The 21,717-nt window shown below is 39.7% G+C and overlaps 2 protein-coding genes across 5 annotated transcripts in view; one reads left to right on the top strand and one right to left on the bottom strand.

Annotated features, from left to right (window-relative positions):
* The window catches only part of LOC135542431 (integrin alpha-4-like), a 34,004-nt gene extending 19,701 nt beyond the window's left edge, over window positions 1-14,303 (top strand). For 3 of the 4 annotated variants that reach the window (XM_064969367.1, XM_064969365.1, XM_064969366.1), the window contains 8 exons: window positions 191-280; window positions 385-466; window positions 649-756; window positions 6,704-7,036; window positions 7,238-7,363; window positions 7,454-7,549; window positions 10,107-10,226; window positions 10,695-14,303. In XM_064969367.1, coding sequence (XP_064825439.1) covers window positions 191-280; window positions 385-466; window positions 649-756; window positions 6,704-7,036; window positions 7,238-7,363; window positions 7,454-7,549; window positions 10,107-10,226; window positions 10,695-10,757 — 1,018 coding nt within the window. In that variant the 3' untranslated portion in view covers window positions 10,758-14,303. The remainder of the gene's footprint in view (window positions 1-190; window positions 281-384; window positions 467-648; window positions 757-6,703; window positions 7,037-7,237; window positions 7,364-7,453; window positions 7,550-10,106; window positions 10,227-10,694) is intronic. The other variant, XM_064969368.1, reaches the window with a different exon arrangement.
* A 3,313-nt stretch (window positions 14,304-17,616) lies between these two features.
* LOC135541175 (neurogenic differentiation factor 1-like) lies at window positions 17,617-18,612 on the bottom strand. Its single transcript, XM_064967286.1, has one exon. It carries the CDS (start codon window positions 18,610-18,612, stop codon window positions 17,617-17,619), a length of 996 nt encoding a protein of 331 aa, XP_064823358.1.
* Between the last annotated feature and the right edge of the window lie 3,105 nt (window positions 18,613-21,717).

The following is a 21,717-nucleotide window of genomic DNA, read 5'->3' as shown; positions in this document are numbered from 1 at the left end:
TATTTACTTCTTTTGGTGTACAAAACATAAGTAACACCTTCTGTATATTGAGTTCCAAAGAGCAGGTGTTCTTAATGTTTTGTACACTCATTGTATACATACATATATATATATATAATTTATATAATTTATATTGAATAACTCAGTCCCTCCTAAAACATTACACCTGAACATGTCTCTCTCTATACAGGGAGAATTTAGAAAATGAAGATCTTCTCCATGACAATATTGTTAATCTGACTCTGCTGTTGAGATATGGAGTGAATCTAAACATCCACGGGTAAGACATGGTATCACTCTATTATGTACAATATTCTAGCATACTACTTTATAAACACTGATTTATCAATGCATTTGTAATTGTCTGTATCCCTTTGGCTGTAGTTTTGTATCCCAAACAGAGTTTGTGTTTGGGGACTTTGAGGAGCCACACTGCTCCGCTGAGAGGTTCAAATACACTTTCAAGGTATTGTTGTTAAATGTGTTTCTATAATAACAGCACAGCCAGGTGAGAATTCCGTTTGTTAACAGGATTGTTAGAAAAATGTAATTGCCATGAATTCTGGCTAGGGTTCTAATGTAAAGTTTTGGGCGCTTTATGGTATTATTATTCATACCTAGACATCTATCTTTTAATATCGCACTCAGGCTGTCAATGTTGGTCCAAGCATATCTCACGGCACAAGAGTGGAAATTGATATCCCCAAAGCTTTAGCACCGTATCCATACAGACTGCTCAACATTTTGGACATACAGGTATGTGCTTGCGTTTCTCAGTTAATGTTATGGGAACACTGAATCAGAACATAATTGCACAGATGAAGACAGTCATATGGAAGACCTGGCGCCAGGATAAAGCGACTAAGGGGGAAGTTGAAATTGCCCAGGCGGCAACATTTTTGGGGGTTCTTGCATTGGAATTATATTGAATTCTGTTTATCTAAAAACGTTATGCCTTAATAAACATAACGTTAAAATGCAGAGACTCCGTGCTTTTCAAATCTGTTCAATATCTCTGCTGCGCTGGATCCGCACAATGGACAGACCCTTCAGCAATGCTATTTAGATGAGCAATTACCCTATTGCAAACAGCCTATGTGAATGCAGCCATACACACAGCTGTCTTACCAAAATAATGCAAACTAAATGCTGAAGGTAGTAGCCTAGTTATTCATGCATACAAACAAAAACACTGAATAGCAGTTTGGCTTAGAATACAGGCACGACTGCGAATGTGAACAGAATACAACCGAGGTACCAAGTAGGCCTAGTAAACAAAATATCTGATCGATGAAGGCATGACACAATCTATATTGAGGCTCGAATGGAGATCCAAATACTCAAAACATAGCCTACAGACTACTACGTTATGATGCAGCCATGCACAGCTTTATTGCCAAATAAATAGGCCTATGCAGGCTCGCTTCAAACATTGAAAAGCATGCAGTTCGCTCAAGAGTTGGGGAGGCAGGGTAGCCTAGTGGTTCGAGCGTTGGACTAGTAACCGGAAGGTTGCAAGTTCAAAACCCCGAGCTGACAACATAGGCTATGGTAGGTTTATGGTAGGCTGAAATCACTTAATGGAGTACATGGGTCAAATTTGATTCACAAAAATGTATTGTGCCATATCACAACGTGTTGCTGAATTATTTTTATTTTACTAGGCAAGTCAGTTAAGAACAAATTCTTATTTTCAATGATGGCCTAGGAACAGTGGGTTTTTTTTGTCGTTCTGTCATTCTGCCCCTGAACAGGCAGTTAACCCACTGTTCCTAGGCCGTCATTGAAAATAAGAATTTGTTCTTAACTGGCTTGCCTAGTAAAATTAAGGTAAAATAAAAAATAAATAAAAAATTCAGCAACACGTTGTGATATGGCACAATACACTTTTGTGAATCAAATTTGACCCATGTAATCCATTAAGTGATTTCAGCCTACCATAAATGTGTCCAATACGTACAGTTCCATTTACAGCAATGACAATCAATAGGCTACCAAGAAATCCATAATAGAATGATGGAACATACCAAGATGTAGCTATTGGGTTCTTGCATTGGAATTATATTGAATTCCTCATATATCACACTATACAACAATACACGTACAAAAATATGCTTTTGACCAGGAAATGACAGGTTCAAAGGCACAAAATATTATTGCTCTGTCTGCACCATCGACAGGCCCCACACACTAAAGCAAGATTTTGATTTTTTTTTAAACAACCAGGTGGATTCTTTCAATCTTACATTTTCAAAAGAGTTGCAACTCTTTGAATCTTCATGAGTAATCGATCATTCCATTCTCCTTGAAATCTTCTTGTAAGATTTACGTCGAGTCTATGAGACCAGGCTGCCTACATACACACAACAGTGGCCCCTGTCCATGGTGCTGACACAATGCAGCTGAGAGATACAGATTTTTGGGCGCCAAACTGTCACAATCATTTGAACTTTTTTGAAGAATTTTCATATTGGGACATAAAAACTAAAACTGAGGGGGATAAAGTTTGAACTGAGGGGGCTAAGCCCCCTTTAGCCCCCTTGTAGCTCCGGGACGTCATATGGTCTGTCATTCATAAGATACAGTATAATACAAATATTGTATCATGCTGTAAAATAATAACTTCTACCCAACCTAGTTTTCTTTTTACATAAATAACCTTGCATTGGATTACTTCAGTAAATACTGAACTTGTGTGATAGGCTCCCTATCAGATGGATGTGGCTATAATGGTGTTTCAGGTGTTCGAATTTCCAGATGTTCGATTTTCCAGATGTTCGATTTAAGTTCTGAATGAAAGGTGAAAATGCTTTTTTTTCCAGAAGTTGAAATCAGGTCAATTTTTTAGTTTTGAAGGACAGTTGAAAATACCTCATTCATAGATATTTATGTTTAGGCCAAATCAAGGCTGGTCCAGACTAGACAAAATCTGAACCAAACATAGAAGTCTATGATTGGTTCAGATTTGGTCTGGACTGGACCAAATATCCGTGGACTTCGAACTCAAGGTCGGTCCGGACAGCAGAAAAATAAAAGACATCCAGTCCAGACAGGACCAAAGAAAGACATCCAAAAAGGCATCAGCATCGGTCCGTGCTTACTGGCATATAGCCTACAGTGTTGCCTGAAATGTAATTTTAGGAATGCCCATCTATGTGGTAGGTTTACCGTTTGTAAAACACACTGAAAAGAGACGACCAGTCTGGACAAAATGATGTCCAAAAGACGTCGGCGTTGGTCCGTGCTTATTGGGGTGCAGCCTTCCATGTCAGAGCACAATGGAATTTTATGAACGCCGATCCATGTGGTAGGCCAACCATTTGTAAAACAGGCCATTGCATTGGCTTTATTAGTCCTGATTCCTGTAACTAATCAATTTGGCTATTTAAGCTCTGAATATCAGCTACCCAACTATATCCGGCGGAGTTATCCAGAGCCTATTTGCAATGTGTTTACACAGCGGGAAATGCAGAAGTATTTTCGTTTTGTCTATGATCAATTCGTGAAACATTGACGGTTACAAACTTGAAACCACTGATCATGTCATTTTTGACCAAGGGATGAAACTCCTGAACAGTAGTTGTGAGTAGCCTGATTGTCAATTTTTCATTGACCTGTCCTTTTTTTACGATAAGTTGTTTGTTGACATGTCAGTGCATTATTTATTAGATTGGGCACTATATAGGTTAGGCTATTTCATGAAAAAACCCGCATGATGTGAAAAGTTTCCATCTCATTACATTGTCATACATTTTAAATCCAGCCTGTAGGCTACAGAAAAGGCCACATAATCTTTCTATCATATGCTATATCGGCCACATGATTTGTGTTCACATTTTATTTTCCTAAAGTCAGGGGGCCACTTTGGTTTTAGAAGTGGGTGGGAATTAAAGGTAGGCTATATCCTAAAGGCCTATTCAAAACGTAGCTGTCAAGTGTTGCTGTCATCATTCTGGGTGCTTCAAGTTCAGTAGCCAGGTGCTCGTGTGGTCTCAATTAAACAGAGTAAGCTTTAGCCTATGTGTGGGCAGAGAAGCACGGGGCAGTTATCTTTCCAATGAAATGTACTTCCTAAATAGGCCTATGATTAGGCTATAGTTTACTACATTGCCTAGAAATTCCTAAATATTGATCACCCATATTTCTCTGTCTGAAAATCTTCCCACTCCTAAAAGGTAGGCTATAAACATATCTCAAGAGAAAGTGAAAGTCTCTCCAACTCTGCTCTCTTCAAACTACATCTAGCATATTGGCTGATCGAGCCCAGTAACAAAGATGGCCCTCATATTAGGCTCTGAGAGAATCTCAGGTAATGTTATTTTTGCACATTTCATATTGCCCGGGACCATGGCTGGCAAGTGAGCTGTGTGTGTCACATAAGCCTAAAATAACACTACTGGAATGCAGTTGGGTTTGAGACCAGTTCTTGCGGAAGCGGGCGGGAGTCTTACAGAAAGCAAGCTGGTGCGGGCAGGGTGTGGTATGAAAAACTGCAGGTGCAGAAAGGAGCAGGATAAAGAAATCGGTCTGGCGCAGACCTCAACTGTGCACCATGACAGTGAAGCCTGAAATATTAGAGCTGTTTATTACTTTGTCAGTGTAAAGTATGGAATTATCTAGGGAAACTGACAGATCAATAACATTACTTTGCCACACTGACTAATAAAAACTCACATCCCACTGAAGAAAACATCACAACAAACACAAAAAAGTCCAAATTGGTTAAGTGAAATGAAAAAAAAACTTGTTTAAAAAAACATTTAAATGGAAAAGTGGTGTGTGCATATGTATTCACCCCTTTGCTATGAAGCCCCTAAATAAGATCTGGTGCAACCAATTATCTTCAGAAGTCATTTAAATAAAGTCCACCTGTGTGCAATCTAAGTGTCACATGATCTCAGTATATATGCACCTGTTCTTAAAGTCCCCAGAGTCTGCAACACAACTAAGCAAGGGGCACCACCAAGCAAGTGGCACCATGAATACCAAGGAGCTCTCCAAACAGTTCAGGGACAAATTTGTGGAAAAGTTCAGATCAGGGTTAGGTTAAAAAAATATATCTGAAACTTTGAACATCCCACTGAGCACCATTAAATCCATTATTAAAAAAATGGAAAGAATATGGCATCACAACATACCTGCCAAGAGAGGGCCGCTCACCAAACCTCACAGACCAGGCAAGGAGGGAATTAATCAGAGAGGCAACAAAGAGACAAAAGATAACCCTAAAGAAGCTGTGAAGCTTCACAGATTGGAGTATCTGTCCATAGGACCACTTTAAGCCGTACACTACACAGAGCTGGGCTCTACAAAAGAGTGGAGTGAAAAAAGACTTTGCTTAAAGATAAAAATAAGCAAACATGTCTGGTGTTTGCCAAAGGGTGACTCCCCAAACATATGGAAGAAGGTAGTCTGGTCTGATGAGACTCAAATTGAGCTTTTTGGACATCAAGGAAAGCACAATGTCTGGCACAAACACAACACCTCTCATCACCCCAAGAATAGCATCCCCACAGTGAAGCATGGTGGTGGCAGCATCATGCTGTGGGATGTTTTCCATCGTCAGGGACTGGGAAACTGGTCAGAATTGAAGGAATAATCATGGTGCTATATACAGGGAAATTCTTCCAGAGATTTGAGACTGGGATGGAGGTTCACCTTCCAGCAGGACAATGACCCCAAGCATACTGATAAAGCAACACTTGAGTGGTTTAAGGGGAACATTTAAATGTCTTGGAATGGCCTAGTCAAAGCCCAGACGTCAATGACTTAAAGATTGCTGTACACCAGCGGAACCCATCCAACTTGAAGGAGCTGGAGCAGTTTTGCCTTGAAGAATGGGGAAAAATCCCAGTGGCTAGATGTGCCAAGCTTATAGAAACATACCCCAAGAGACTTGCAGCTGTAATTGCTGCAAAAGGGGCTCTACAAAGTATTGACTTTGGGGGGGTGAATAGTTATGCATGCTCAATTTTTCATTTTTTTTGTCTTATTCCCTATTTGCTTCACAATCAAATATATTTTACATTTTCAAAGTGGTATGGATGTTGTGTAAATCAAATGAAACAACCCAAATGATACAATCCCCCCCCCCCCAAAAAAAAAAAATTAAAAAATTCAATTCCAGGTTGTAGGGCAACAAAATAGGAAAAATGCCAAGGGGGTGAAAACTTTCGCAATCCACTTCCGCAAGCACCTGCTTAGTACAGTGGGCACTATTTATCACAGGACAACATCAGCGCTCGCCTAAAAAGCTCATATGCCAGTGGTTGAGAAATATTTTTGGGACAGAATTATGTGATGTTTACTGTGTTGTTGTTGGTGCGTTTTGGCCAGTGTAACTCAGAAAATGCCACCCTAGTCAATCTGCCACCATAGGCAGTTGCCTAATTCTGCCTAATGAGCGGGGCGGCACTGTGTAGGGAGGTCATAATAATGAAAAACTGTCTACCAAATCAATTCATTTTTAAATGTCGATTACTTCTCCTTGCCAGTATCATTCACCTGATGATAAGAAAAGATGTGAGGAATTTGTTTTGCTAACAGATGATGGGGGTCCCTATGTTGCTGATTTGCCTAGGTGGGGGTCCCTGTGCAAGAAAGGTTAAAGACCCCTGCTTTATCCTAATGAACATGATCCATGTCTCTTATGTATAGAATTGACTTATCCTGGTGTTCACATTACTTTGTCTCTCACATACAGTCATCTTCTGGGTGGTGTTACATTCGAAACTCCACTGATGGGACCAGCAGTACACATGGCAACATGTATGGAAGCCAGAGAGCCAGTACCATTGACAGTGTTTGGTTAAATGTGACAACTACCACTGACAGCTATTTGACGAATAGGTCCAGCACCACACACCCTTATTGGACTAATATTTCCAGTACCACTGACACCAATTGGACTAGTATATCATATTGGGCCAATGTGAGAAACTGGACCACTGTTATTGAGGATGAGTGTGATCTGCCTGACTCCAATCCCTTGAATGAATTCTTCTTCTTCTTCTCGAAAAGCAGTAGAAGACATATGGTAAGTACGTTTGTTACAATGCTTTGCTTGGAAGCCACTTTGTGACCAGAATGCTGAAACTCAAACATAGAGTATGTTGAAAACATCTATTCATGTCAATGGGACAAATGTAGATTTATCTGTGTACATATTTCAAATCAGAGCTGGGCCATTGATGAGCAAAACTATGAACAATTGTAAGGACATTGTCTTTTTGTCCAGTATTGTATGAAAGAGGATGCTCTGTGTCTGTACGCGGTGTGTGATCTTGGAGACATGGACATTGGGAAAGATGTCACCATTGAAATGGAGGTCGAAATGAATTCGGGAGTTTTAGACATCTCACCGGTAAGGACTGTGCAGTGTATACTAATTGTATAGGTTTTTACATAAATGAATAAGTATTGTGGTGACATTTCCCCGTGTTCTCTCTCCAAGGGAAGACATAGTGTCATGCTGTTAGAGACCACTGCTGTCATATCACCCAAGAAGGACCCATTTATTTGGTTCTTAAAAGAAGACCACATCACAGTGGTAAGTCAAACACTTCATCATTTTCATGAGAATCCCCAACGCTACTGAGTAAATGGCAACTGTGAAATGTCCCTTGTGGGTGTCAAACCCAGGTCTCCCAGACCATAGGCAAACTTGCTAACCACTGCTCCAATAGGGTAAACCCAATTGCAGGAGATCGGAAGCTTCGCTAGGCTAGGGTTGGTACAGTACAATACTGTACATACATTAGCCTGTTATCTTCAAGGTATTTTGGACGTTCTACCAATTTGGTGCCTTTTGAAATGTGTGACTTCACCTGATTTTAGCATTCTGTCATAAAGAGCACATGTTTAACATGTTTTCCAATCTCAAGAGGTTAAAATGAGGGACAGGTTGTTTTTTTTACCTTAAAATTAATCACTAATCACATGAAATTAATAATAATAATCTTCTTCTTCTAACCCTAACCCTAACCCTAACTTTATTAAAGCAACTGTTATGAACTTGAGTGAAGACCCAAAAGCGGTTTTAACAGAAAACAGAGTTCTTTAATGAAAAACAGGAATGGCATAAATCCTCTTCCAACGTTGTCAGCGGAACAAAAAGAACGTTAGTATAGTGCAGGATGCACCTGCCAGGCAGACTTCGACAGGACAGGACAAGGTGGAAGCAAACGAGACGACAGCTTGCTTCTGGCATCAAAAAACACAAACAAGAATCAGACACTGAAAGTAGCAGGAACAGAGAAAGAAATAGAGACCTAATCAGAGGGGGAAGAGAGAACAGGTGTGAAAGAGTGAATGAGCTAGTTAGAGGAGATGTAGAACAGCTGAAGAATGAGAGACAGAGAAGGTAACTTAAAAAGACCAGCAGAGAGAGAGAGTGAAGAGAAAGGACAGGAACAGACATAACAAGACATGACAGCAACACAATATCTAAGGCTTTACAATGATGGTGACAATTTGGAGAAATGTTGGGATTAATTGTGTTCCAATCTGCCTGGAAGTCACAGAGGGTGCTCAGAGGGACATGTCAGAATACTTAATTTTGCCACTAGCAATTCTTTCCTCATATTAAAAAATCTGATTAATTGAACTCTCCATGTGGTCTATATTAAAGGGCACATTATTGAATATTACAGTATTTTAATTCAATATACAGTGGATTGCGAAAGTATTCACCCCCCTTTGCATTGTTCCTATTTTGTTGCCTTACACCCTGGAATTAAAATACATTTTTGGGGGGTTTGTACCATTTGATTTACTGAACATGTCTACCACTGAAGATGAAAATATTTTTTATTGCGAAACAAACAAGAAATAAGACAAAAAAACAGAAAACTTGAGTGTGCATAACTATTCACCCCTCTCCCCCCCAAGTCAATACCTTGTAGAAACACCTTTTGCAGAAATTACAGCGGCAAATCTCTTGGCGTATGTTTCTATAAGCTTGGCACATCTAGCTCCTTCAAGTTGGATGGGTTCCGCTGGTGTACAGCAATCTTTAAGTCATACTGTCACGTCCGTTGAAAGAAGTAGACCAAAGTGCAGCGTGGTGAGCATACATTTGCCTTTAATTTAAAATGTTGCCAACAAACGAAGAAAACACCTTGGAGCTTACTGTGCTATAGCGCCACTAACAAAAGTCAACTACCCACACTGAAAGGAGGGAAAAAGGGCTACCTAAGTATGATTCACAATCAGAGACAACGATAGATAGCTGTCCCTAATTGAGAACCATACCCGGCCAAAACATAGAAATAATGAAACATAGAAAACACAACATAGACCAAATAGAGAAATAAAATGTCTCTCTAAGGTCAGGGCGTGACACATACCACAGATTCTCAATTGGATTGAGGTCTGGGCTTTGACTAGGCCATTTCAAAACATTTCAATGTTTCCCCTTAAACCACTCAAGTGTTGCTTTAGCAGTATGCTTAGGGTCATTGTCCTGCTGGAAGGTGAACCTCCGTCCCCATCTCAAACTGAAACAGGTTTATCTCAAGAATTTCCCTGTATTTAGCCCCATCCATCATTCCTTCAATTCAAACGAGTTTCCCAGTCCCAGCCGATGAAAAACATCGGGGATGGTATTCTCGGGGTGATGAGTGGTGTTGGGTTTGTGCCAGACATAGTGTTTTATCATCATAGCATTTATCATAGCATTTTATCAGAGCATGTGACACTGAGATTGCACACAGGTGGACTTTTTTTTAAAGAAATCATGTGTCTTCTGAAGGTAATTGGTTGCACCAGATCTTATTTAGAGCTTCATAGCACCACTTTTCCATTGACTTTTTTTAACTTTTTTGAAACAAGTAATTTTTTTCATTTCACTTAACCACTTTGGACTGTTTTCTGTATGTCCATTACTTGAAATCCAAATTAAAATCAATTTAAAGTGCAGGTTGTAATGGAACAAAATAGGAAAAATGTCAAGGGGGTGAATACCTTTGCAAGGCACTGTACATTTAACTTACATTTCTACTTAAAATAGACACTAATTTCAAAAAGCACTAATTTCATGGAACACTAGGAATAACATCCACGGCATTGTTGTTTATCACTTACATAATTGGATCAATGTTCTCCAGGTTGTCCTGGAGGCCCATCATAGCCACAAACTGAAACGAGTCATTGAGCTGTCCATCATCGTGGCCAGTCTCTTACTAGGCCTCTTCATCCTTGCCTTGCTGGTCATCTGCATGTGGAAGGTACATATCCTAGTTCTTAGTAACTAGTTGATTTCCTGGTTCTTACTGGTTAATTTCCTGGTTCTTACTGGTTCATTTATTGCTTCTTACTGGTTAATTACTGGTTCTAACTGGTACATTTCCTGGTTCTTACTGGTACATTTCCTGGTTCTTACTGGTTCATTTTCTGGGTCTTACTGGTTCTTTATGTAATTGCTAAGCATCTTGTGAATGTGTATTATGTTAGACTAAGCGACTGCTGCTTTTCATCTACGGTCTTTAAGACTATACAACATAAATGTTCCTAGGCCGTCATTGTAAATAAGAATTTGTTCTTAACTGACTTGCCTAGTTAAATAAAGGTAACATTTAAATTAAAAAATATCAGTATATTGAAACTAAGTAACATTCAACAAGTGTTAATTGTTAATAATTAGAACTGTGCATGTCTGTTTTAATTGTGTACTAAATCAAGGACTTTGTTCACAGAGTGGCTTCTTTAAGCGTGAATACAAGATGGAGAATATACAAAGGCTCAGCTGGGACTGCTGAGGACTGACATTGATTCATATCAAATATATGACACAATGTCAAAGTTAAAGGGGAAATTCAGTACAACATAATGTTAGATGGTTCCTCAACCTGAAAGTAGTCTAATCATCTAAAATTAATTATATTTTCTGACACCCTGCAGTCACATTTTGGCACCAGTAGACTAACTAGCTAGCTAGCTATGTAAACCACACCCTTCTGCGAACACGCCTTATGCAATGATGGCTACAAGGCAGTACATATTTAAATTAGGTAAGAGTATAAGATATTACCATTGGTGTATAAAAATGACCGGCTTTATGTGGTGTCACACAAAGCCTTAGCTTTTGGATGAAGCCAGTAACCTTATGGTCAAACGTTATTGATGTACCAGCAACAGTAATTTTTCAGTCTTTAGTCATCGTACTATGATCTGGTTTCATCCAAATATCATCCAATCTGATGAAAAACATGATTTTGACTGTTTGTGACCTTTAAGTTTTAAAATAATGAACTTCCCCTTTAATCAGTGACTGAGGATTGATTGACCCACTGTACAGTGTCTTGCAAAGGTATTCACCCCCTTGGCGTTGTTACTATTTTGTCCCATTACATCCTGTAATTTTAATGGATTTTTATTTGGATTTCATGTAATGGACATACACAAAGTAGTCCAAATTGGTGAAGTGACATTTTTTTAATAACTTGTTTAAAAATGTTTTTGTTTAAATGCAAATTAATGACTTAATCATACAATGTGATTTTCTGGATTTTTGTTTTAGGTTAAGTCTCTCACAGTTGAAGTGTACCTATGATAAAAAATTACAGACCTCTACATGCTTTGTAAGTAGGAAAACCTGCAAAATCAGCAGTGTATCAAATACTTGTTCTCCCCACTCTATGTATTCACCCACTTTGTTATGAAGCCCCTAAATAAGATCTGGTGCAACCAATTACCTTCAGAAGTCACATAATTAGTTAAAAAAGTCCACCTGTGTGCAATCTAAGTGTCACATGATCTCAGTACATACACACCTGTTCTGAAAGGCCCCAGAGTCTGCAACACCACTAAGCAAGGGGCACCACCAAGCAAGCTGCACTATGAATACCAAGGAGCTCGCCAAACAGGTCAGGGACACATTTGTGGAGAAGTACAGATCAGGGTTGGGTTATAAAAAAATCGGAATCTTTGAACATCCCACCGAGCACCATTAACTTTGTCGGGATCAGTGTCCCTTCCATGGGACGGTTGAGCTAATGCGATAAGCATGAGGTTGTAAGTAACACAAAACTTTCCCAGATCATAGACATATCTGATCTTGGCAGAAAGCGTAGATTCTTGTTAATCTAGCTGCACTGTCCAATTACAGTAGCTATTACAGTGAAAGAATACCATGCTATTGTTTGGGGAGAGTGCACAGTTTTTAACATGAGGTTATAAATAAATTAGGTACTTTTGGGCAGTCTTGACACACAATTTTGAACAGAAATACAATGGTTCATTGGACCAGTCTAAAACGTTGCACATTCACTGCTGCCATCTCGTGGCCATAATCTAATTTGCACCTGGGCTGGAATGATGCATTATGGCATTTCTCTGTATCTTCTCCTACATTCCTTTCACATTTCCACAAACTTCAAAGTGTTTCTTTTGAAATGGTACCATGAATATGGGATGTGAATAGTTATGCATGCTCAAGTTTTCAGTTTTTTTTTGTCTTATTTCTTGTTTGTTTAAAAATAAACACATATTTTGCATCTTCAAAGTGGTAGGCATATTGACACACTTAAAATATTTTTTTTATGTGGATTTATAGGAATTGTGTAAATGAAATGATACAAATCCCCGAAAAATCGATTTTAATTCCAGGGTGTAAGGCAACAGAATGGGAAAAATGCTAAGCGGGGTGAATACTTTCACAAGCCACTGTATTGGGGGTGGCAGGTAGCCTAGTGGTTAGAGCGGTGCGCAAGTAGCTGAAAGGTTGCAGGATTGAATCCCCAAACCTACAAGGTAAAAATCTGCCATTAACCCACTGTTCCCTGGTAGGCCGTCACTGTAAATAAGAATGTGTTCTTAGCTGACTTGCCTCGTTAAATATTATAATAATAATGAAGTCGTATGAGAAACTGGCAAATAGACACACTTAAAATAATGTTTTTTTATGTGGATTTATAGGAATTCAGAGGGAAATTACAAAATGCACTTTATATTTGACGAGACATCTTGAGATTAACCTACATGAACAAAAGCAAACTAAATTTGATATAGGAACTAGAAAAATGCTCAGCTTTTGAAAGGCAATTATGTTTTCTATGCAACTCAAGTTTTTGAAATGTCTCAAATGTGATTCTAAATTTCAATAGACTACATGCCATCTAAATTGCAGTATTGTTTTTGTAAAAAAAAAAAAAAATTGTACCATGCTGTAAATTATTAGTTATTCCTGTACAGGGAGACAAGGTGTTGTCATTTTGTAGGCCGAGTCTGACTGCCTGGTTCTAATCAAATTTCACCCATGTTTTCACAGTGATTATTTTAGATAGCTACAATAAAGTCTGTGTAGCATGTAGGTGTACTGACTAGCTATTGTTCTGAGAAGGTGACGTCAATCAATGTTTGACTAAAAAGAAAGACTAAAAACCTCTTAAAGATAAAAAAACCTCTTAAAGATATTATTTGGTTAAAAAGAACGTATTGCAATTCGTTGGCCTAAGTCTTACAGAGACCTTTTTATCGCTATAAAAAAGCTATCTTGTGGGAAAATGGATGAGGGCAAATGGCAGCAAATCACTTCTTAGCTTTGTGTACTACAAAATGACACCGGCACACCTCAGCACTCTATTGCACTGAAATGTGGCTTGTTTTATTTTCTTAACTTTTAAAAAGACAGGTTGACACCCTCAGTTATTTTAGAAATGCACAACTTCTGTTTGTCACTTCCACTAAATGGTACTTGTCTTTAGGATGTTACCAATTACCTGAAGTTGAACCGATTTCAAGTAAGGAAAGTGCTTATTCTAGAAACCACTGGTTTGAATGCATTTGCAACTCTTCAAGGCGCCATATGGTGGCATTGGTTAACACCATACATGCCTCACCAGTACCATACTTGACCCAAAATTAACCCACATACTGCAGGTGTCATCTGTACTATAATCAATCATTTCATTTAAGAAACATTTTCATTGCCATCCATTATGAATGTTGATCATTAAATATCTTCTTACTGAAATGTCCAAGCAGTGTGTTTGTATTTCCAAAGTCTGATTGTCACGCCCTGACCTTAGAGATCCTGTTTATGTCTTTATTTTGGTTTGGTCAGGGTGTGAGTTGGGGTGGGTATTCTATATTCTATTATTTGTATATCTATGTTTTGGCTGGGTAGGGTTCTCAATCAGGGACAGCTGTCTAGCGTTGTCTCTGATTGAGAACCATACATAGGTAGCCCTTTTTTTCCACCTGTCTTTTTGGGAAGTTGACTTTTGTTTAGCCTTAGCCTTTAGCTTCATGTTTTTTTTCTTGTTCTGCTTCTTTTTTCCAAATAAAGAGAAAATGTATGGACACCACGCTGCACCTTGGTCCACTTCCTTCAACAGCTGTGACACTGATGTTATTTCAAATGAAATGTTATTTGTCACATGCACAGAATACAACAGGTGTAGACCTTACCGTGAAATGCTTACTTACAAGGACTTAACCAACAATGCAGTTCAAGAAATAGAGTTGAGTAAAAAAAAATTAAAAAAATCTCACTTTTTTAAAATTTGTTATCAAAAAAATCTAAAAGGAAATTACACAACAATAATGAGGCTATATACAGGAAGCACCAGTACCGAGTCAATGTACAGGTTAGTTGAGCTAATTTTTAAAGTAACTATGCATAGATTATAAACAGCAAGTAGCAGCAGTGTAAAAACAAAGTGAGAAGGGGGAGGGGGGAGGTTAATGTAAATAGTGCCAGGTGGCACTTTTGTTCCGCCGTCTTATGCTTTGGGGGTAGAAGCTGTTAAGAAGCCTTTTGGTCATAGACTTGGTGCTCTGGTACCCCTTGCCATGCGGTAGCAGAGAGAACAGTTTATGACTAGGAAGGATGGAAATGTGGACAATTCTTTTTAAATGTATCCACCGTATGTCATCTACAGTATCTGAGGTCAGTGAATTGAAGTCTGAACGCATAGATCGGCTTGGTCCATGCCAACACTTTTTGTTTACTTTGTATGTGCATACATTGTAGGTCAGTTAACAAACAAGGGTGTCCTCACTGGTCTGAATACTCAAGGAAGACATAACATGCTTGTCTCAAATAGGCTAATCTGTATTAGTCTGACAATCTTAACTGACATCACGGGCTAAATTTGGACTGGAAAGTAAATCCCTAGAACGTAACTGGGATTCTGGGCACACTGCTCCTGTTTGGTGCCTTTATGTACCTTGACCATCTGATGCAGTGACTTTTTCCAAGCCCCAGGATTACCCTCCTTAATCGGGGTTAAATGAGCACCCATGAACGCACCCCACCCGAGCATAGCTTCATTCTCAGAAGTGGTTAATCCAATCTTTAGAGCTGACCCTAAAGTAGATCACTGAGAGACACACTAACTGGCAACATGCACACACACACACACACACACAGATGGGCTGTATTTATTTGACATGTATTTGAAAAGAGAGCTTGGAGAGATGACCAAGTTAAATTTAGTTTCATATCCACTTTTAAATCCACTGTCAAAACATGCTCTACCAGCCTGTTGAGGGTTAATTTTGTTATAGTCAGGTAATAAGTCATGGAGTGGAACATTTACTCAAACATTTTTATTGGCAGACATATTTTTTGGGAAAACATTGACAGAATATTTTGGAAATATTACATTTTCATGTAGGGGTCGTGACAGAGTTTGTATCACTGGAGTCATGCAGCCCTCTCCACTCTGGCATTCCTTGTTCGATCCCTCTTTCTTTCCACATTATCATAGTATTCAATATAAGATAACATTATACGATATTGCTTAAACATTCAGATATTATGTAACTTTCTCGGTGTATAATAGTTACAGCAGTCTGTCTAATGGGTGTGGGGGTTGCAGTAATAAGGGCAGGATCTCATTCACATGATGGTGTTGCCCTCTTTACGCACAACAACTTAGTTTTGAAGTTAATAGTCTTGAAGTTGTTTTCCGGTCAAGAGTCTTCTCCTCATTTAATCCCATGACACCTAAATCTGTTGGTCCTTAATACTTAGCTAGCCTTGTCAAGCTTGGCTTTGTATCGTGAAGGTGAACCAACGCATAAATAGGTTGTCACTGTTCATGTTTACATTGTAATGTGTATATACTGTATGTGGTGTGAATTTTATATTTTTTTATGAGGTACCTGATCATTTCAAATCAAAAGCACAGGATAGGCTACTACCTTGTGTGTTGTGGAAATAATGTGGACAACAAGGATGTCACCTTATTAACCATGGAGACTGAAGAGTGTCATTTCTAATGCAGAGGTGGATGAAGGACTCAATGATCTCAGAAAATAGCTGTATCAATCTATTTGTCCTCGGTTCAGGTCTAATAGTATTCACACATTCATAACATAAGGCTGCAGAGTTTATAGTATACTCATATGGTGTACTATATATTACTATACTGTATAGTAGTGTGTAATATTTGTATTTATTAAGAATCCAAATGTGCTGCTACATGGGGTCCAGCAACATTAAGGCAGTTATATACAATTTAATATATTAGATGACATTACATTTCATAACACTTTTTACAAGACATTGTAGAGTAGTGTGCCCTTAGGCCACTGCTCTACTCCATATCTACAATACCAAACGTTTGGCAGCAGTTTGTGCTGATTGTTTTAGGCTGAGTAGTACTTTAATAGTACTAATAATTTGGGTTCAAATAGTATTTGCTTTATTTAAAATACTTTGTTATAATTGAACCTGCCTGGATTGCCAGATGGGTGGGGATTTGGCACTATTGCATTGATTCCATTATGCCTGGCATGCTCAATCAAGCGCAGCTAAAGTATTTGTAAAAAAATATATTTATATTTGAATCCATGATATGATGTCTACTGACACTGTCTGAAGCTTGAATGGTGGCGGAAGGCCACATGTTGCGTCTTTTTGTGTTCAGTATCCTGTTGTGTTTTGACTACGAGAAATTGATAGGCAAACATCAGTGGCTAATGACAAATGAAATAACTGTATTATTGACTAATCATAATATGTATGAGAATCCAACAACTACAGAGCAGCTAGAGTATTGACTCATTGAAAGGAGAAGGACATGATGATGACTTGACATCTTTTTTCCTTTGAACAGTGCAGTCAGTGCAGTTAGTCTATGTTTGCTAATTTTGTACCAGTACAAAGCTGGATGTGCATTATCGTTAGTTAGCCTACAATATTCGATGTTCTAATTTAAGCACTGGACAGCACATACAATGTTCTTGTTAGCAGGTTAATGCTTGGGTAAAATAGCGATTAGCCTAATTAATAGCATTCATTGATAGCACAATCATTACAAAGAGGGATAAGTAATTGGTTGTGAAATACAGAAACGAAATACACAAACAAAGTCATTCATATAGATTTTTTTTTATTTCCATTATTGTTTGTTGTAACAATTATTTGATGAATGCAAACTATTGGTCTTGGTATACGATTGGGTTGGGCAATACAGACTCATTTGATCTTTCTATCAAGAAGTTCGCAGAGAAGAATGAAACAGTATAATTGTATGTCATACTAACATTAGTAACGGATACATTAAATACATACATAATTTACAAGTGCATTCACTGTCCATGTGTAATCAAACAAAATGTTAGACTTTTCAGGTGTTTCATGTTTTCTGGCAATATGGCATTGAGCTAAGCGTTCAGCTTCCTCTCGTGATGAGTCTCAAACGACATCATGTTGTCCTTGAGAATATCAAAGTGCTTTGATGAGCTTGCATAAAAAGGATGAAGACATTGTACTCCCGCCAAACCTTGAGTTGCATATTGTATCGAAAGGGCATAGTTCTTGTCGAACTCTGTCGTTGACTCGTGCTTGTAGGAAAAGTTCCCATTCACGCTCAACGGTGGACTTATGGGTCCCTCGAACCGGGGGCTGGTGCTGGTACAGTCTGTGAATGTAGTTTCAAAGAACGGCTCAAGCGCATTGTCGACAGTGTGGGGCTTGGAGTGGTGGATATGGGAGCTGTCCATTGTACCATATGGCGGGCTAGGGTAAGGGTAGGAGGGGTGCAAAGAGAAGGACGCAGTCGATGTTTGGTGCACCTGAGACGGGATGTCCTGGACCTGCTCCGGTAAAAACGTCCTGGGGTTGAGCTGCAAACATCCTGCCACTAGATTGGTGGTGGGCTGGGACAGTCCATGGCATAGAGCCTGCACGAACAACATCAAATCTGGACTTTCCTCCGATTGCAAGGTCTCAGAGAGAGCCCATATGTAATTTTTTGCCAACCTCAATGTATCTATTTTGGAGAGTTTCTGAGTATTCGAGTAGCAAGGTACAACTTTACGCAAACTCTCAAGCGCGTCATTGAGCCCGTGCATACGGTTTCTCTCTCGCGCGTTGGCCTTCATGCGCCGGACCTTAAACCTCTGTCGGGTTTTTGTCATTTTCTTTATCTTGGTCCCAATCCTCTTTGGGCTATCGTCAAGGCTCTCTTCTTCCCCCGACCCTCCTTCTTCCCCCTGCTCCTCATTGTCGTTAAGCTCTTCCATTCTGTTGAATCCATCCTCGTCGTCATTGTCGCCGTCCTTACTCATGGTTTTGTGCACACCATTTACTGTTTCCATGTTCTGAGTGGTGCGGCATCCCTCAGTCCTTTTGGAAACATACTGCTGTGACACTGGCATGGTGCTGTCCTCTGTTGGGGCAGAGGAGGAGAGTTACTTCTACAGTTCAAAACTGCTGATACAAAGACACCCGCGGTAAATGTGTGTGGCACTGTGAAATCCTAACGCCCATGTATGATTGTGTAACTGAATGATCTGAGTTTAGACAGATTAAACTATTAATACCTGTCAAATAGCCATGCAGGCAATGAATCATGTTATGAGGCATAGTAGGCTGAATGAGGCACTGGTAGTTTACATCATTATCATCCTTATACATCACCCCTGTGCTTAATGAAGTGCCTTTACAATTGTTTTCATAAATAGGCCTATATATGACAAGTTTACCTAAACACCCACATGTTGAATAGCCCTATAACCACTTCTCAGTACGATGTACTATTAAGTGAAGAATATAGGCAATACAATTCCAGTTACAACATCAAAAACCACCAGCAGAGTAATGTTTGAACCCAACACAAATAGCAGTCTACAGACAAGAAAAAGTTAAGACTAGAGACATTCTTAATTGAAACTATAAATAATTACCTTTTAATGCAGAGTATGTTGTTATAAGAGTTCCATAACCTTTGAAAAGTCCTGATTCAATCTGTCTGCAAACCTCAGATGCTGCAGTTTTATAGTATTGATGCTGAGGCTGACTGATGGTATAGTGCACCAATGGATGCACTTTATAAAATCCATGCATGGACAACGGTGGGATCAAAGCCCGCCCCTTTCTCCGACACATGCCATGTCGCGGGCAAAAGGCCTCAAGCTTCACGTGACGTTTCCAATTTAGATTCACTGGACCTCTGGGAGCCTCCGCTATCGTGGCTGAAAAGAAAACAACCATCTGTCACCAGTCAGACTGCACGGACCTGTTTACACCCGCACCCGATATATGAACTCTTCCAATTAGCAGGTGTATGCCATGAAAGAAGCTTCCTCACATGCACCTTAACCCATTTCAGCCAGCACAAAAGGCCTACATTTTGTTTGGCAGAGAGATTAGGTTGGTCATAGGCCTACAGTTACGTTTAGTGTGACAGTGTGCATTTATTTTGGGAAAATGTTGGATTTGATGGTTGGATTAGCCCAAAAGCCTAAGCAATTGATATAGGCCTATTATTTTTATTAGACATTTCAGGTAGTAGAATACCTTTAAATTTTCATCAACACCTGTAGCCTATTCTAGGCTATGGGAAAAAGCTTGTAGCCCTAAAAAGTGCCCTTCACAAGAAAGTTTGAGGCCTAAATGCGCAGAGAGGTAGGCCAGTGGGTCAGACAACTCTAAACATGGATTTAATTGGGGTTTTCAATTCTAACCGTGCGTGCCTTGGCTGGTGGCTTGAGAGACGGTAGATGCCAGGTCTGAGCCAATAGTCCTTCTCAACGAGGGTTGGGCACTCGAGCCGCACACGCAATAACAATATAGCAGTGTTTCCCGCTTCACTAACTTGGTCAGAATGGTCTTAGAGCTGTGTGTAAAAATGTGACATGATGGGAGAATATAACACTGTCTGTATATATAACACTGTCAATTCGGTTACACCCCCTCTCATCTGTATTGGTATCAATTGGTAAGAATTAAGAGGAACCCGTTTTACCTCCGTGAATGCCTGGTCATGATACGAGCAACCCTGTTGATGATAGGCTGTAACCGGTTAAGACCGGTCTTATTGCAATGATGTAGGGTGGAATGCCACACTGTGGCACAGTAGTCCAGGTGAGTTTTATCATGGGTGCTAAATGGTCAGGATAATGTCCTTCGAGATGAAGTCCCTTGCCGTTTTTAGAGTGTCAAGCCAGACAGTAGTTTCCCTGTGACCAGGCTGGCGTGTTCAGTCCAGTGTTAGGTGTAGGCCCAACTACATCCCCAGGTACGTTATGGTGTTTACTTCTTCATAAGTGTTTTGTCCGTCTGTTATTGTGATACTTGTGCCTGTGTATCTCAGCTTTTGTGGGTTGCCAAACAGCATTGCCATGGTCTTCTGAGGGTGTAAGGAGAGCTTGTTGTCAGCAAACCAAGCTGCTACCCTCTTGATGCCTTTTGAGACTGACTCCTCACACTCTCTGGTGGTATAAACTGAATAGAACAGGACTGTGTCATCTACATATACTGTATATGTGACCTGTTTCAGGAAATTAGGCGTGTGTCGTGGGTCACTACTTCGTTTGAGAGCCGTTTGAACGTAAACCTTTTTTAAAATAAAAATATGGGATCATTTCAAGTTAGTGTACTGTTAGCTAGCTAACGTTAGCTGTCTGGCTCGGTAGCTAATGAATGCGCTTGAGCCGTTCTTTGAAACTACATTCAAAGACTGCACCAGCTAGAGAGAGCCTGTAGGAACATAACAAAGGCATCAGTGTTCCTAATCCTGGCATCTGGGAAACAACACCAGAGGCAGATGACCACAGGATGACCCCAAAGTGGCTTATGGTGCCCCCAATCTATATGGGATTCTCCTTCCTCATGAGCTATCTATTTTGTGAAGTGCACCAGTCCCTCCTGCAGCAAAGCACCCCCACAACATGATGCTGCCACCCTCGTGCTTCAAGGTTGGGATGGTGTTCTTTGGCTTGCAAGCGCCCCCCTTTTTCCACCAAATGTAACATTATGGCCAAACAGTTCTATTTTTGTTTCATCAGACCAAAGGAAATTTCTCCAAAAAGTATGATTTTTGTCCCCATGTGTAGTTGCAAAACATGGGGAGTTTTTATGGCGGTTTTGGAGCAGTGGCTTCTTCCTTGCTGTCGATATAGTGTGGACATATATACTTTTGTACCTGGTTTCCTCCAGCATCTTCACAAGGTCCTTTGCTGTTGTTGTGGGATTGATTTGCACTTTTTGCACCAAAGTAAGTTCATCTCTAGGAGACAGAAAGTGTCTCCTTCCTGAGTGGTATGTGGTCCCATGGTGTTTAAACTTGTGTACTATTGTTTGTACAGATGAACGTGGTACCTTCAAATTTTTGGAAATTGCACCCAAGGATGATCCAGACTTGTGGAGGTCTACAATTTTTTTGGAGGTCTTGGCTGATTTTCTTTTGATTTTCCCAAGATGTCCAGCAAAGAGGCACTGAGATTGAAGGTAGGCCTTGAAATACATCCACAGGTACACCT

The sequence above is a fragment of the Oncorhynchus masou genome, chromosome 6 (genome assembly GCF_036934945.1).
Source record: "Oncorhynchus masou masou isolate Uvic2021 chromosome 6, UVic_Omas_1.1, whole genome shotgun sequence".
Taxonomy (NCBI): Eukaryota; Metazoa; Chordata; class Actinopteri; order Salmoniformes; family Salmonidae; genus Oncorhynchus; species Oncorhynchus masou.
Note: the sequence above shows the minus strand (reverse complement) of the source record. Positions and strands in the feature narration are given on the sequence as shown.